At 45.9% G+C, this 15,290-nt stretch overlaps 4 protein-coding genes across 4 annotated transcripts in view; 2 read left to right on the forward strand and 2 right to left on the reverse strand.

The window, feature by feature from the left end:
- Positions 1-553, reverse strand: part of M421DRAFT_64103 (uncharacterized protein) — a gene marked incomplete at both ends in the record, with an annotated part of 2,214 nt that extends 1,661 nt beyond the window's left edge. The window contains one exon of the mRNA XM_033596118.1: positions 190-553. Coding sequence (XP_033448406.1) covers positions 190-553 — 364 coding nt within the window. The remainder of the gene's footprint in view (positions 1-189) is intronic.
- Positions 554-1,071: 518 nt separating this feature from the next.
- M421DRAFT_64390 (Metallo-dependent phosphatase) lies at positions 1,072-2,487 on the forward strand (the record flags this gene model as incomplete). Its single annotated transcript, XM_033596151.1, has 2 exons — positions 1,072-1,315; positions 1,364-2,487. 2 exons carry the CDS (start codon positions 1,072-1,074, stop codon positions 2,485-2,487), a joined length of 1,368 nt encoding a protein of 455 aa, XP_033448407.1.
- A 7,811-nt stretch (positions 2,488-10,298) lies between these two features.
- On the forward strand, positions 10,299-13,629 carry M421DRAFT_48946 (CENP-B protein; the record flags this gene model as incomplete). The annotated part of the gene is made up of 3 exons (XM_033594759.1): positions 10,299-10,380; positions 11,672-11,676; positions 13,276-13,629. Coding segments are annotated over 3 exons (441 nt in total), but the record flags the coding sequence as incomplete, so codon positions are not given.
- A 734-nt stretch (positions 13,630-14,363) lies between these two features.
- M421DRAFT_64397 (uncharacterized protein) lies at positions 14,364-14,908 on the reverse strand (the record flags this gene model as incomplete). The annotated part of the gene is made up of 2 exons (XM_033596152.1): positions 14,364-14,465; positions 14,777-14,908. The coding sequence occupies 2 exons, from the start codon at positions 14,906-14,908 to the stop codon at positions 14,364-14,366; spliced, it is 234 nt and encodes a 77-aa protein (XP_033448409.1).
- Positions 14,909-15,290: the final 382 nt, after the last annotated feature.

Consider the following 15,290-nt stretch of genomic DNA (forward strand, 5'->3'; position numbering starts at 1 on the left):
ACACTCTTCATCCATGCAGTCTACACTCTTCATCCATGCAGTCCACACTCTTCATCCATGCAGTTTACACTCTTCATCCATGCAGTCCACACTCCTCGTCCATGCAGTCCACACTCCTCCTCCATGCAGTCCACACTCCTCGTCCATGCAGTAGACAGCCATGTCACCCCTCACGACCATCGCCGGAACTCGAGCGGCGTAGCGTCTCGACGTGCTTCGCGGCAGACTCGCCCTGGTGCGCACCCCGCGTCGTCATGCCCAGGACCTGGCCAACCAGCCCCCCCGGCTTGGGAATCGGACACTCGCGCTTCGGATTCAGGCGCTGCTCCATCGTCTTCCTCCCCTCGTCGCCCAGTGCGTCACTCTCGTCCTGGCTCTCTGCGGGCCGCCGTCTCCGGCGTCGCCGTGTGGGATCGGCGGCGTCGTTGAGGGTGCGCGGGTCGACGGGGCACGGGATCAGGTGCGGGGCGGCGACGACGAGGAACGAGACCATCAGGGTGGTGGTGAAGAGCGAGGCGGTCATGCGCGAGCGCGGGTGCATGTGCGGCGGCATGGCGGCTCAGTCTCCGTCGTTTCCCCTCGTCGGTGTCGGCGGTCGGTGGATGCGGTGCGGCGGTCGGTGGATGCGGTGCGCCGGCCGGTGAATGCGGTGCGGCGGTCGGTGAATGCAATGCGCCGGCTGGTGAATGTGGTGTGGCGGTCGATGAATGCGGTGCGGTGGTCGGCGAATGCGGTGTGGTGTTGTGATGCGCGGGCTGGTCGAGGCATCACTGGGTGTTGCGGGCCAGAAATGCGAGCGCCGGCGCAAGAGGGACGCGCCAAGCCAATTGAGGTGCGTCGAGCGGGCGGTGGTGATGGCCGTTTGGTGGGCGGGCGACACACGAGGCGGCGGTGGGTGGTGGACTTTTTGGTGAGCGCGGGTGACAGCGCTAGCGCAGCGAGTGCTGAGTGGGCCCCTGCTGCTAAAACTACTTTGTACCAGGGACGAATAGGAACGCGATCGACGGCGTTGCGCTTCCCGCCCGCCTGCACGTCGTCCGCCCGTGTCTGTCTTCGCAGCCCACCGCCGCCATGAGCACCGGCGGCAGCGACCTCGACAAGGCGATCCAGCAGCTGCGCGCCTGTCGCCCCATCCCCGAGGCGCAGGTGCGCGAGCTGTGCTACAAGGCGCGCGAGCTGCTGATCGAGGAGGGCAACGTCGTCGGCGTCGACGCGCCCGTGACCATCTGCGGCGACATCCACGGCCAGTTCCATGACCTGATGGAGCTGTTCCGCGTCGGCGGCGACGTGCCGGACACAAACTACCTGTTCATGGGTGCGTGGCGCGACTGGGGCTGGAGAGAGCCGACACTGACTGACACAGGCGACTTTGTCGACCGCGGCTTCTACTCGCTCGAGTCCTTCCTCCTCCTGCTGTGCCTCAAGGTGCGCTACCCCGACCGCATCACGCTGATCCGCGGCAACCACGAGTCGCGCCAGATCACGACCGTATACGGCTTCTACGACGAGTGTCTGCGCAAGTACGGCAGCGCCAATGTCTGGCGCTACTGCTGCGACGTCTTCGACTACCTCGCCCTGGCCGCCCTCGTCACGGGCGCGGCCACGTCGCTCGAGCCCACGGACGGGCCCGTCGCCTCCAACAGCAACGCCGACAGCCTGCCGGGCCTCGGCCAGGACATTGAGATCGAGACGCTCAACGCCGCCGGCGAGATCATGTACCGCTACGCTCGCAGCGGCGACGAGCAGGGCTCCGTCTCCGGGGCCAGCGCGCACATGGGCTCCTCGTCGCCGGCGTCGGCGCCGACGCCGCCGACGCCGGCCAACGTCGGCGCCCCGGGCACTGCCGCGTCGGCGTCGGCCAACGGCTCCAGCCGCAACGACACGGGCGCCATCCTGTGCGTGCACGGCGGCCTCTCGCCGCTGATTGACAGCATCGACAAGATCCGCCTGCTGGACCGCAAGCAGGAAGTCCCCCACGAGGGCGCCATGTGCGACCTGCTGTGGTCCGACCCGGACGAGATCGACGGCTGGGGCCTGTCGCCGCGCGGCGCGGGCTTCCTCTTCGGCGCCGACATTGTCAAGTGCTTCAACCACACCAACGACCTCAGCCTGATTGCGCGCGCCCACCAGCTCGTCATGGAGGGCTTCAAGGAGATGTTCGACAGCACCATCGTCACCGTCTGGTCCGCCCCCAACTACTGCTACCGCTGCGGCAACGTCGCCGCCATCCTCGAGCTCGGCGAGGACGGCAGCAACGCTGGCTTCACCCGCCGAACCAACGGCGATCGCGGCGCGGGCGCTGCAGGCTGGGTCCTGGGCAGCAACGACGGGCCCAACAGCGCCAACGGCGACCGCAGACTGAGCGCCGTGCTCGGCGAGCAGCGGAACCGCGACGGGCCTGGGCGGCGCTATCGCGTCTTCGAGGCCGCGCCCCAGGACAGCCGCGGCATGCCCGCCAAGAAACCCGTTGCCGACTATTTCCTGTAGCAGTCGTCCTTTTGATGCTGGAGGCGTTGTCTGTAGAGTGGATACCCAATACATGCTTTCGATTAACGTGGGTGTTTGTTGCTGCTTGACTGCTGTGTCTACCTTTTTTGTTTACACATACCTGACCCTGACTGCATCAACAACCCTGACTGCATCAACAACCATGACTGCATCGACAAGTATTACTGCATCGACAAATATGACTGCATCGACAAATTTTACTGCATTGACAAACATGACTGCATCGACAAATATTACTGCATTAACAAACATGACTGCACCGACAAACATGACTGCACCGACAAACGTGACTGCACCGACAACCATAACTATACCACAAGCACAGCTAGACTAACGGACAGCGGACGAGTTGGACACTTTTGCCAAGCCCCCACTAAACCTCACCCAAAACAACCTACTCTAGCGCTGCAAGGTGTAATGCGGCCTGTAGTACTATTCAGAGACTACTTCTTCCTCTTGCTTACACATTCGCGCGTTGTGCCCAGTCTGATTGCACTGTCTACAGCGCCTTTGGGAGGGCTCGCCTACTTCAGCGCGCACCCGCTTCTTTGCCTTCTTCCCATCGCTACGCGCCCCAAACTCCTTTAGAGCAGTTAATTACTAGCTATCCATTGTAACGACTATGCACGAACACGACACGTGGCATAGCGCTCATAGCAGCTAGAGGCAAAGCTAGCTGGCTAGCACTATTATTGTCTATATATATTATACTACGCAACGAATACTTGCTTAAGTATTCTTGTGCTTACCTTTTGGTATAGGCAGAGAAGTCACGTAGTATTGATTTCGAGGGCAGGGCGCCTACTCTGTTACATCCATGACTATTAGAGTACCTTCTGTCTTAATCTACTTTCTTTTGTGTGATTTATGTTGTTTGGCTGCCTTATTAGCAGCTTAAAGCTCAGCGACCTCCTGTTGCGCCAACACTAGCTTGTGCGCAATGAATGCTGCCCCCTTTGAGACCTTCTTAAAGGCTTCAACTATAGAGGTAGACAAGCTAACGTACTCTATCACCAAGCTAGTCATATCACTGAACTAGTCAAAATCTGCCAAGACTAACACAACTCTGCACTTTATAGTATGTCTTAACAACATTAACGTAGATTATCACCAAGCCAGCCATATCACCAAACTAGCCATTTTCTCTTAGCACAACTAACACAAGTTACTTTAACTACAACTACTTACTATTAAATAGTAACCTAGTATACTATGTGCTTATATTAGATTTAGAAGATGTTTCTATACCCTCCTAGCACGTTTGTGCGTTGTGTCTAGTCTTACTGCAGTTCCTACAGCGCTAAACAGTTAACTAAGCTCCTAGTTAACTACCTCTACCCTAAGTCTTCTTAGATAGCTGAGCTGCTACACACGCCTTAGCAGCTACCTGCAATGCTGCTAGGCCATACTTAAGTGTGCTACTATGCTAAATCTACTTTCTCTTACGTAATTTTCTCTTAGTTATTACTACTAATTACTCTTTAAGCTCTTATATATAGGCCTTAATAAGGATATTTTTATATAGTATCTCTTTAGCCCCTTTTATAAGCTTTAAGAACCTCTCTTATACTATACTTAGTAATTATTAGAAGGAGTTACTTACAAGCTTAGATTAAGACCTAAACTTGTGTGTATTGCTTAACGTAAACCCCCAGCACCTGGGCCAACCCAGCACCCGGGCCAAAAAAGCTTGGCAGTACCAACTCACGTTACAACTCTTCAATTTCATTGCTATTTAATATAGAGCCTGCGTACGCTGTGCTTGTATCTAATTTAGAATATGCCTCTATATCTTTTTTACACGTTCGCGCGTTGTGTCTAGTCCCTCTATAGTTTCTACAGCGCTATAGAGCTAGTTAAGCTTGTTCTTAATTACTACTACTATAAGCCTTCTTTAACCGCTTAGCGGCTACAGAGGCCTCTGCGGCCACCTAAGCTGCTGCCTCACTATACTCTATAGTACCACCTTGCTAGATCTGCTTCCTTTTGCGCGATTTCTGCTTAGTTATTACTACTAATTACTCTTTAAGCTCAGTAATCTAGGCTGCTTAAAGCGCGTTCTGATGCAGCATAAGCTTGCCACCTCTAACAAGCTAAGAGAAGCCTGCTTATGCAGTAATAGGTAACTAAGTAAAAGACTTGTGTACAAGCTTTAACTAAGATCTAAACTTGTAGGTATTACTTAGAGTCTTTAACTACCACAGCATCTCTAGGAGGAGGGGTTCTAGTAGGGTACGCAGGCGCACTTTAAGGTAATCTAACACAACCTACGTGTTAAGAGGGACTAGCCCTGCTGCCTTAAAGGCCTTACAATAGTTCTCTACTATAAACATATTAAAAAACACGTCCTTAAAGGTAGGGAGGAAGCCTTCTTTGTTAATATAGAAGACATGCTTACATGCTAAGTCTTGTACATGCTAAGAGTACTTACGCTTTAACAGTAAGAAGCAGACTATATTAAGCAGCTAGAGGATATGTAATAAGTAAGGTAGCATGTAGAGGGTAAGGATTATGTTTTTAAGGTAGTAGTCCTTAAAATCCTAGTTAAGGTGGCTCTTATGGCTGTCTAAAATAAGCAGCCTGTACGCCCCCACCTAGCTCGCCTTTGTATGCGCGTCGAAGTGCTTCAGCCACTCAAGGCCAAGCGCGTTGTTCGTCCAGCCGCTCTCAGAGACAGAGAGCTTCCAATTGCGTGGTATATCTGCCTCCTTGTACCAGGCAGAGATGTGAACGCGTCCTTTGTAGATAATAAAAGGTAGGGTACAAGATCTAGCAGCGCAGACGCTCTAGATAACTGTTACCTACTTGCAATTACCTAGCTAAACAAGCTAAGGTTAATTACGTCTCTCTGCGCCTGTAACAACCTTTATTAAGCTAATAACACCTATCTAGAAGCTAGTCTTATTAAAGTTGTGCATGTTGTAGTTGTGTACGCTGTATTTAGCTTTTGTGTCCTCTACTAGCTTAAACCACGCGCTAATTGTCTCTAGATCCTCCTGCAGCATCCTCTGCCTATCTTTAGCTTGATTAAAGGCTATCTTGAGCATAGCTAAACGCGTCACGAAGCGCTCAGCCTAGTGCTTGCTAACAGGCTGCCCACCACGTACACCCAACAGTTTGTCAGCCATATCTGCTACCTTGCACAGCTAGGGCGCGAATCCTTGCAAATTAAGGTTAAGAATGTATTGTACAATTATTTGCTCTTTAGTGCGTATAAGCTTATATTGTGTGTTACGTCTATTATTAATATAGAGTCTGCCTCTATACCTAGCACTTAAGGTTATACATAGTATGTTAAATGCCTAAGCAGCGCTTTAGAGGCTTTTAAATTTATATAATTAGAAAGTAGAAAGGGCAAGATTAATTCTACCCTCTTATTTAGATAATTATATATCTTGTTAGTAAGGCATTACGTATTAATATTAATAGTTGTGGTCTTGGCAAGAAATGGCCTAGGTGCTGGGTTGGCCCGGGTGCTGGGGGTTTACGTTAGTGTATTAGATTACTATATTATTTTAGGTAGAGGTACTGCTAGTAGGGTATGTAGCTGTACTTTAAGGTAATCTAACACTACCTATATATTAGTAGGAATAAGCCCTAATACCTTAAAGGCCTTTTAGTAGTTAACCTTTATAAATATATTAAGGAACACGTCCCTAAAGGCTAGTAGGAAGCCTTCCTTATTAATATAGAAGATATATTAGTGTGCTAAGTCTTAAACATGTTAGGAGTACTTACACTTTAATAGTAAGAAATAGACTATGTTAAGTAGCTAGAGGATATATAATAAGTAAGGTAGTATAACGTACCCCACGGGCGAGTCGGACACACGGGCGAGTCGGACACTTTTGCCAAGACCCTACTAAAACACCCTTACTACACCAATGCCTCTCCATGAACGCCAGTTAGACGCGTTAAAAGAAGCTTAGATACAGCTTGCGCTTCAAGCTCTTAAACAAGACGCGACTCTCTCTCTACAGCGCGCTGCAGCTATCTATAGAGCTCCCCTACAGACACTAAGCGACCGACGCGCTAGACAACCTTCACGAGTTAATTCTATGCCCAAATTACAGAGCCTAACTAATACTAAGGAGCAGGTAATTGTTAATTATATACTTAAGCTAGACGCGCGAGGATTCTCCCCTTGGCTAGCAGCTGTGGCTGATATGGCCAATTCTTTGCGCGCTGAGCGCAGTCTAGGCTATGTTGGCCTAAACTAGCCCAGTACGTTTGTTAAGCGCCAACCAGAGCTTAAAGTGAAGTTTAATCGCAAGTATGACTACAAGAGAGCCCTCTGCAAGGATCCTGAGATAATCTAGGGCTAGTTTAGCCTAGTAGCTAATATCAAAGCTAAGTATGGCATCTAGGATAACAACACGTACAACTTTAATAAGACAGGCTTCATGATAGGCTAGATATCTACTAGAGCAGTTATTACAGCTTTAGAGAGACAAGGACAGCTAAAGCAGGTCTAGCCAGGCAATTAGGAGTAGACAATAGTTATTAAGGGCATTAATGCTAAAGGGTAGGCTATTCTACCCTTTATTATCTTCTAGGGCTATAACCACCTCTTAAACTAGTACAAAGAGGATAATCTACCCTATAATTAGGTTATTAGGGTCTCTAAGAATAGCTAGACTACTAACAAACTTAGTCTTAACTAGTTAAAGCACTTTAACGTGCATATAAAGGAGCGTACTGTTAGCAGCTACTGTCTACTAGTTATTAATAGTTATAAGAGCTACAACTTACTAGATTTCTAGGAATACTGCAAGGATAACAAGATTATTACTGTATATATGCCTCTGCACTTATCACATCTCCTGCAGCCACTTAATGTAGGCTGTTTTACCCCTCTAAAGAAGGTGTATAGGTGCTAAGCTAAAGACCTTATATATAACTAGATTAACTATATTATAAAGCTTAAGTTCCTGCTATGCTTTAAAGTAGCCTATAATACTGTATTTACCTTAAGCAATATCTAAGGAGGGTTCTAAGGCGCTAGACTAGTCCCCTTTAACCTAGAATAGGTTATAATAGGGCTTAATGTAAAGCTACGCACTCTATTACTATAACTCTCTAATAATAATAAGCCCTAGTAGTTGCAAACCCCTAGCAATACCCTAGAAGTTTAGTTGTAATTAACTCTGATTTAAGAGAAGTATAAGAAGCAGCAGGGTAGCTCACCTAATTCTGTGCTGAGCGCGCTTGAGCACTACGCAAAGGGGGGAGCGATTCTATTGCACAAGCTAGTTTTGGCGCAACAGGAGAACGCTGAGCTTCACGCAGCTCTAGCAGCTGCCACAGAACGTAAATCGCGCAAAAGAAAGCGAATCTAGAAGGAAGGGACCCTTACAGTTAAGGAAGGGCAGTAGATAGCAGCTCTAAAGGAGTTTGGGGCATGTGGTGATGGAAAGAAGTTAAAGAAGCGGGTGCGCGCTGAAGTGGGTGAGCCCTCCTAACGAGGCTGGCGGAATGGGTATACTCCAACGTCCTTCGTGGGTACCCCCCAAAACCTTATCAATAATACATGGATTCTAGCAAACTAGGGCTGAAAGGAAAGAGAAAAACCACCTCTACATTTTTGTAGTAGAGGGTTTTGTTATAACTATTAAACTGCACAAGCTAGAGGCTAGAAAATGTTAAAAAAGGGGGGGTACCTAGCGAGCATACCTATTAATAGGTATACTTTGCTAGGTAGTGTTAATAACTTAGCTAATACTAGGCAGAATAAGCTAATTCTTTTTTTATTAGAAGGCGCAATACTAGGCGCTTCTATCAAATAATAGATTATGTAAGCGTATCTCTGCTAGTTAAGAAGCTATAAGCCAGAACGTAAAAAAGCATACCCTACCCATCCGCCAGCCTACTCCTAACAACGCTGTGGATAGTGCAATTAGACTAGGCACAACGCGCGAATGTGCAAGAATGATACAGAAGTAGTCTCTAAATAATATTCTAAGCTGTACTGCACCTTGCAGCGCCAGAGTGTGGTGTTTTGGGCCATAATAGGGTGAGGTTTAGTAGGGTCTTGGCAAAAGTGTCCGACTCGCCCGTGTGTCCGACTCGCCCGTGGGGTACGTTATAGAGAGTAAGGATTTAGTTCTCTAGGCAATAGTCCTTAAACTCCTAGTTAAGATAGCTCTTATAGCTATGTAAGATAAGTAACCTATATACTCCTACCCAACACGTCTTTATATATATATTAAAGTGCTTTAACTACTTAAGGCTAAGTATATTATTTATCTAACTATTCTTAGAGACTAAGAGCTTCTAATTATAGGGTATATCTGTCTCCTTGTACTAGGTAGAGATGTAGACACGTCCTTTGTAGATAATAAAAGGTGGGGTTGTATACCTAGCAGCACAGATGCTCTAGATAATAGTAACCTACTCGCAATTGCCTGGCTGAACAAGCTCTAGCTAAGCACGTCTCTCTAAGCCTGTTACAACCTTTAAAGACAAAGCAACGCCTATCTAGAACCTAGTTTTATTAAAGTTGTGTATATTATTATTACAAACACTATACTTAACTTAAGTATCCTCTACTAGCTTAAACTATATACTAATTATCTTAGGATCTTCCTATAGTATCTTCTGTCTATCCTTAGCTTAATTAAAGGCTATTTTAAGCTTGTCTAAACATATTATAAGCCTACTAGCCTATAGTTTACTAACAGGCTCTTCACTACGCACACTAAGTATCTTATAAGCTATATCTGCCACCTTATATAGTTAGGGCGCAAATCCTTGCAAATTAAGGTTAAGTATATACTAGACAATTATTTGCTCTTCTAGTATATTAAGTTTCTAGCAATTAGCGCATACATCTAGTAAAAACGTAATATTGCAAAGGTGATTAGAGACCTGCTAATAAAGTATGTTTAACACTCTAGCAGCACTATAGATACTGCGAAATTAGCTAGCATAGAAGGCCTAGATAGTAAGGATAACTCTACCTTCTCTAGTAGTATTCTGAAGTTATTATTATTAAGGCATGTTATGTTAGGGTAAAAGGTGGTTGTGCTAAGAAAAAGTGGCTAGTTTGGTGATATGGCCGGCTCAGTGATAATCTACGTTATAACTTATTGCTTTAACATAAAGGGAGACTGTAGCTTGCTCTCTAAGCCTATAATACTAGACGGTTTCAGAGCTATTAGGCTGCTGCTGCGTTTAAAGTTAGCTAGCGCAGACTCTCTAAACACGCTAACAATACTCTATTTTAACTCAATATACGCGCAAACTGATAGAAGCTTACTACAACTAAAGAGTAGACAATTGTCTAATATGTCCTTAATCTTAATTTACAAGGATTTGCGCCTTAGCTGTGTAAGGTAGTAGATATAGCTAATAAACTGTTAGGTGTGTGTAGTAGGGAGCCTATTAGTAAACTCTAGGCTATAAGATTTATAACATGTTTAGATTAGCTTAAGATAGCATTTAACTAAGCAAAGGATAGATAGAGGATACTACAGGAAGATCCTAAGGTAATTAACACGTAGTTTATGCTAGTAGAGGGTACTAAGGCTAAGTATAGCATCTACAACAATAACGTGTACAACTTTAATAAGACTAGGTTCTAGATAGGCGTGATAGGGTTAATGAAGGTTGTCACAGGCGCTAAGAGACGCGCTTAACCTAAGCTTGTTCAGCCAGGCGATTGGGAGTGGGTTACAGTTATACAGAGCATCTGCGCTGCTAGATATGCGACCCTGCCTTTCATCATCTACAAAGGACGCATCCACATCTCTGCCTAGTACGAGGAGACAGATATACCACACAATTAGAAGCTCTCTGTCTCTAAGAACAGCTGGACAAACAACGCGCTTGGCCTTGAGTGGTTGAAGCATTTTGACGCGCATACAAGAGCGCGTTAGGTAGGGAGATACAGGCTACTTATCTTGGACGGCCATAAGAGCCACCTTAACTAGGATTTTAAGGACTATTTATAGTAGTCTGGCCAAAGGCCAATAAAGGATATCTACTTCCTAACAACTTTTGCTAAAAAGCATGCACAAGTTAACTAGACGTCTAGTTAACTGCGTAGATAATATATATCTAGCTTAAGCCAAGCCAGCTAAGCTAATGTAACCGGCTAGCTCTAGCTCTTCTTTAGCTTTAGAGTCTAGACCGTTACATCACCTCCCTTCTCTCCCGCTCGTCGGAAGAGGCATATAGGTAGATAATACAGCCTACTATAAAAGAATATCTTTTTCTTTTTAATAGCCAAGGTTCCTAAGGGGAATTGAACCTTCGACCTTTAGGTTGTCTAGTTAAATGTAGTAGTCTGGCCAAAGGCCAATAAAGGATATCTACTTCCTAACAACTTTTTGCTAAAAAGCATGCACAAGTTAACTAGACGTCTAGTTAACTGCGTAGATAATATATATCCAGCTTAAGCCAAGCCGGCTAAGCTAATGTAACCGGCTAGCTCTAGCTCTTCTTTAGCTTTAGAGTCTAGACCGTTACACTATTGCCTGGATAACAAGATCCTTACTCTCTATATGCCAGCTCACTCGTCACACATCCTCTAGCTGCTTAACGTGGTCTGTTTCTTGCTGTTAAAGCGCAAGTACTCCTAACGCGTCTAGGACTTGGCACGCTAACGCGTCTTCTACATTAACAAGGAAGGCTTCCTTCTAGCCTTTAGAGACGCGTTTCTTAACATGTTTATAAAGGCTAACTATTAGAAGGCCTTTAAGGCATAAGGGCTAGTCCCTACTAATGCGCAGGTAGTGTTAGATTGCCTTAAGGTGCAACACTGTACCCTACTAGCACCCCCTCTACTAGAGACACTGTGGCAGTTAAGGACTCTAAGCAATACACATAAGTTTAGGTCTTAGTTAAAGCTTATACATAACTCCTTTACTTAGTTACTAGTTACAGCCTAGGCTAGCTTCTCTTAGCTTATTAAAGGTAGTGAATTAATGCTGTACTAAAACGCGCTGTAAGCTGCTTGCATTACTAAGCTTGAAGAGCAATTAGCAGTCATGACTAGGAGAAAGTCGCGCAAGCAAAAGCAAATTTAGCATGGCGGCACACTTGAGTATGGCCCAGCAGCATCACAGGTAGCTGCTATGGTGTCTGTAGTAGCTTAGCCATTAAAGAAGACTTGTGGTGCAGGTACTTAAGAAATAACCTAGTTAGCCTAACAGCGCTGTAGAAACTGTAAAGGCATAGGGCACAACACTTAAACGTGTTAGAAAGATATAGAAGAAGATTCTAAATCTAATAAAAGCACATAGTATGCTAGATTACTATTTAATAGCAAGTAATTCAAGTTGCTGTAATATAAGTTAGGCGCGCTAAGAGATTTTGACTGGTTTAGTGATATAACCAGCTCAGTGATAGAGTACGTTAGTATTAAATATTTTAAAATTGTAAAATTTCACGAACAGATAGAGCGAAATTGTAGTTTAAAATAAGCAAAAAATTATTATTATAGGCCTACTACAACGCAAGTTAAAGAGCGTTGAAGGTTTGTTTGTTAAAGGTTTGTGTTTTGAAGTTGCGACAGCACATCATAGCAGCTGCAGCTGCGCCAGCACACAATGTATCAGCTGCAGCTGCAACAGCACACGACGTAGCAGCTGCAACAGCACACAACAAAGCACCTGCTAACAAGCACACATTGCCAAACAGGCAGGCCTAGGCGTAGAATTCTTAGTTTACCTACTATTCTTAAATAATATTCTTATATTTTCTAATATTTAGGCTACTAGAGCCCTAGCAAAGAATCTTAACTTAGAGTTTTAGTAAGGAATATTAAGCTTAAAACCTTCTATACTTAATAACTATTTTATTAATAGGCCTATAATATTGTTTAATAGCTTATATTATAGAGGAGACTTAGTAGTATATTAATATAATAAAAGTATAACGTAGTTCACAAGCGAGCGGTCCAACCCAAGCGAGCGGTCCATCCCAACCATGATAGCCTAATAACTACTTTGCATTACAATGCCATCCCAACACAACGTGCAATTAACCTATGCTAAAGGGACCTTACAGCTTGCTATCTAAGCTACAATTAAAGATTGTAATAAGAGCAAAAGACGCGCTATTGCAGCCTTCAGCGTACCTCAAACTACTGTCCGCTAACAACGCTAAGGAGCCCTCTCTCAACGTGATCGCGAGCCTAATTTAAAGAAGCTGAGCAAACTAGAGGAGGAGGCCCTTGTACAACGTATACTTGAGCTTAACACAAGAGGAATACCTGCTACAAAGGCTATGGTGCGAGATATGGCCAATGATCTGCTTGCTGAGCGCGGTGGAGAGCCTGTTGGCAAGCACTGGGTAGACAACTTCAAGACGCGTACGCCTGAGATCAAGCTTCGAAGGAGCCGTCCATATAATCGCCAGCGAGCCCTTAACGAAGATGCACGCGTTATAACGCCCTAGTTTGAGCTAGTTGCCAACACAAAGGCCAAGTACAGCATCACAGACAAAGACATGTACAACTTTGACGAGATAGGCTTCATGATTAGGGTTATCCATAGCTAGATAGTCTTTACAGGCTCTAAGAAGCGTAGCACAAAGAGCCTGCAGCTAGAGAACCGTGGTTAGGTCACTAATATACAAGGAGTCAACGCCAAAGGATAGGCTATCCCACCCTTCCTTATCTTCCCTAGCAAGGTCCTTATTACCTTATGGTTTCACAATCTACCTCAGGATTAGGTAATTAAGGTTAGTCCTAATGGCTAGACGTCAAATAAGCTTGGTATTGCCTAGCTAAAGCACTTCAATACCCATACAAAAGACTAGAAGGTGGGTGCACACAGGCTGCTGATTGTGGACGGCCATAAGAGCCACAGCTCACATGAATTCCACAAACACTGTGAGGAAGAGAAGATTATTGTTCTCTGTATGCCTGCTCACTCGTCGCACCTGCTGCAGCCACTTGATGTAGGTTGCTTTTCGCCTTTAAAGCGGGCATATAGTGATGAGATCAGTGGCTTGGCACGGTACAGCTCCAAGCAGATCAAGAAGGAGGCTTTCCTACCAGCCTTTAAAGCAGCTTTTGAGAGGTTAATCACGAAGGAGAACATCTATGCAGGCTTTAGGGGCGCTGGACTAGTTCCACACAACCCAGAGGCGGTGATATTAAAGCTTGATGTGGTCCTTCGTACGCTAACTCCACCAAAGCCAGAGGACACCCCATGGGAATCAAAAACTCTAAGCAACCTCCGTAAGATAGAGGCTCAGTCAACGCTGGTTCGTGAGCGTGTACAACTGCACAGAGATTCCCTAGTTTCTCCTCTGCTTAGAGCAGTTAAGCAGCTGAACAAGGGCATTGCACGGATAGGGCATGATAGCGTGTTAATGCGACAGGAAATAGCAGGGCTTCGCAAGGCAGTAGAGATAGCAACAGAGGTTAGAGGTCAAAAGAGGAAGTATATTCAGGCAGTAGAGAGTCTCACGGTAGGTGAGGTAGCTGATTTAATAGCTAAAAGGGAGGGTAGTAGGCAGCAGGGGGGCAGAGAGCCTGCAAAGAAGGTGCGCACACAGAGGCGTTGCGGACGTTGTGGAGAGACTAGCCACAACGCTCGCACCTGTGTAGTTGAAATTGTTAATGCATCTAATAGCGATGAGTCTAAATAGTATCTCTATCACCTGCAAATTGCAGTAAGTGGTGGTGGTGTTGCAGCATATGCATTGCAATCATCTTAACTCTGTTAGGTGGACCACTCGCTTGGGTTGGACCGCTCGCTTGTGAACTACGTTAGTTTATTTAACGTAGATTATCACCAAGCCGGCCATATCACCGAACTGGCCATTTTCTCTTAGCACGACTAACACAAGTTACTGCAACTACAACTACTTGCTATTAAACAGTGACCTAGCATACTGTGTGCTTAAATTAGATTTAGAAGATGTTTCTGCACCCTCCTAGCACGTTCGTGCGTTGTGTCCAGTCTTGCTGCAGTTCCTACAGCGCTGAACAATTGACTAAGCTCCTAGTTGACCACCTCCACCCCAAGTCTTCTTAGATGGCTGAGCTGCTACACACGCCTCAGCAGCTACCCGCGATGCTGCTGGTGTAAGGAGCTGGCCTCTGCGGGCTATTTGCAAGTATGAATCAAATGGATTTGTTGAGGAGTGGCTGCAGGCGGAGGTCTGCAGACTTTTATGTCCTCCGTGCGGAGGTTACACAATTAGTCAAGATTAGGACCTCCTGACTGGGGGTACAGCTGGGCAGGCGCCTCCTCTCGGAGGTTGGCCGAGGCCGGCGAGCGCCGAGGCGCTACCATCGGGCCTAGCCCGTTACAGCTGGGCCATACTCAAGTGTGCCACCATGCTGAATCTGCTTTCTCTTACGCAATTTTCTCTTAGTTATTACTGCTAATTGCTCTTTAAGCTCTTGCACGCGGGCCTTAATAAGGATGTTTTTGTGCAGCATCTCTTTAGCCCCTTTTACAAGCTTTAAGAACCCCTCTTGCGCTACACTTATTAATTGTTAGAAGGAGTTACTTACAAGCTTAGATTAAGACCTAAACTTGTGTGTATTGCTTAGCGTCTTAGATTGCTACAGTGTTTTAGGTAGAGGTACTACTAGTAGGGTATGCAGCTGCACTTTAAGGTAATCTAACACTACCTATATATTAGTAGGAATAAGCCCTAATACCTTAAAGGCCTTTTAGTAGTTAATATTTATAAACACATTAAGGAACACGTCCCTAAAGGCTAGTAGGAAGCCTTCCTTATTAATATAGAAGACGCATTAGTGTGCTAAGTCTTAAACGTGTTAGGAGTACTTGCGCTTTAACAGCAAGAAACAGACT

Source organism: Didymella exigua (assembly GCF_010094145.1).
Source record: "Didymella exigua CBS 183.55 unplaced genomic scaffold M421scaffold_15, whole genome shotgun sequence".
Classification (NCBI taxonomy): domain Eukaryota; kingdom Fungi; phylum Ascomycota; class Dothideomycetes; order Pleosporales; family Didymellaceae; genus Didymella; species Didymella exigua.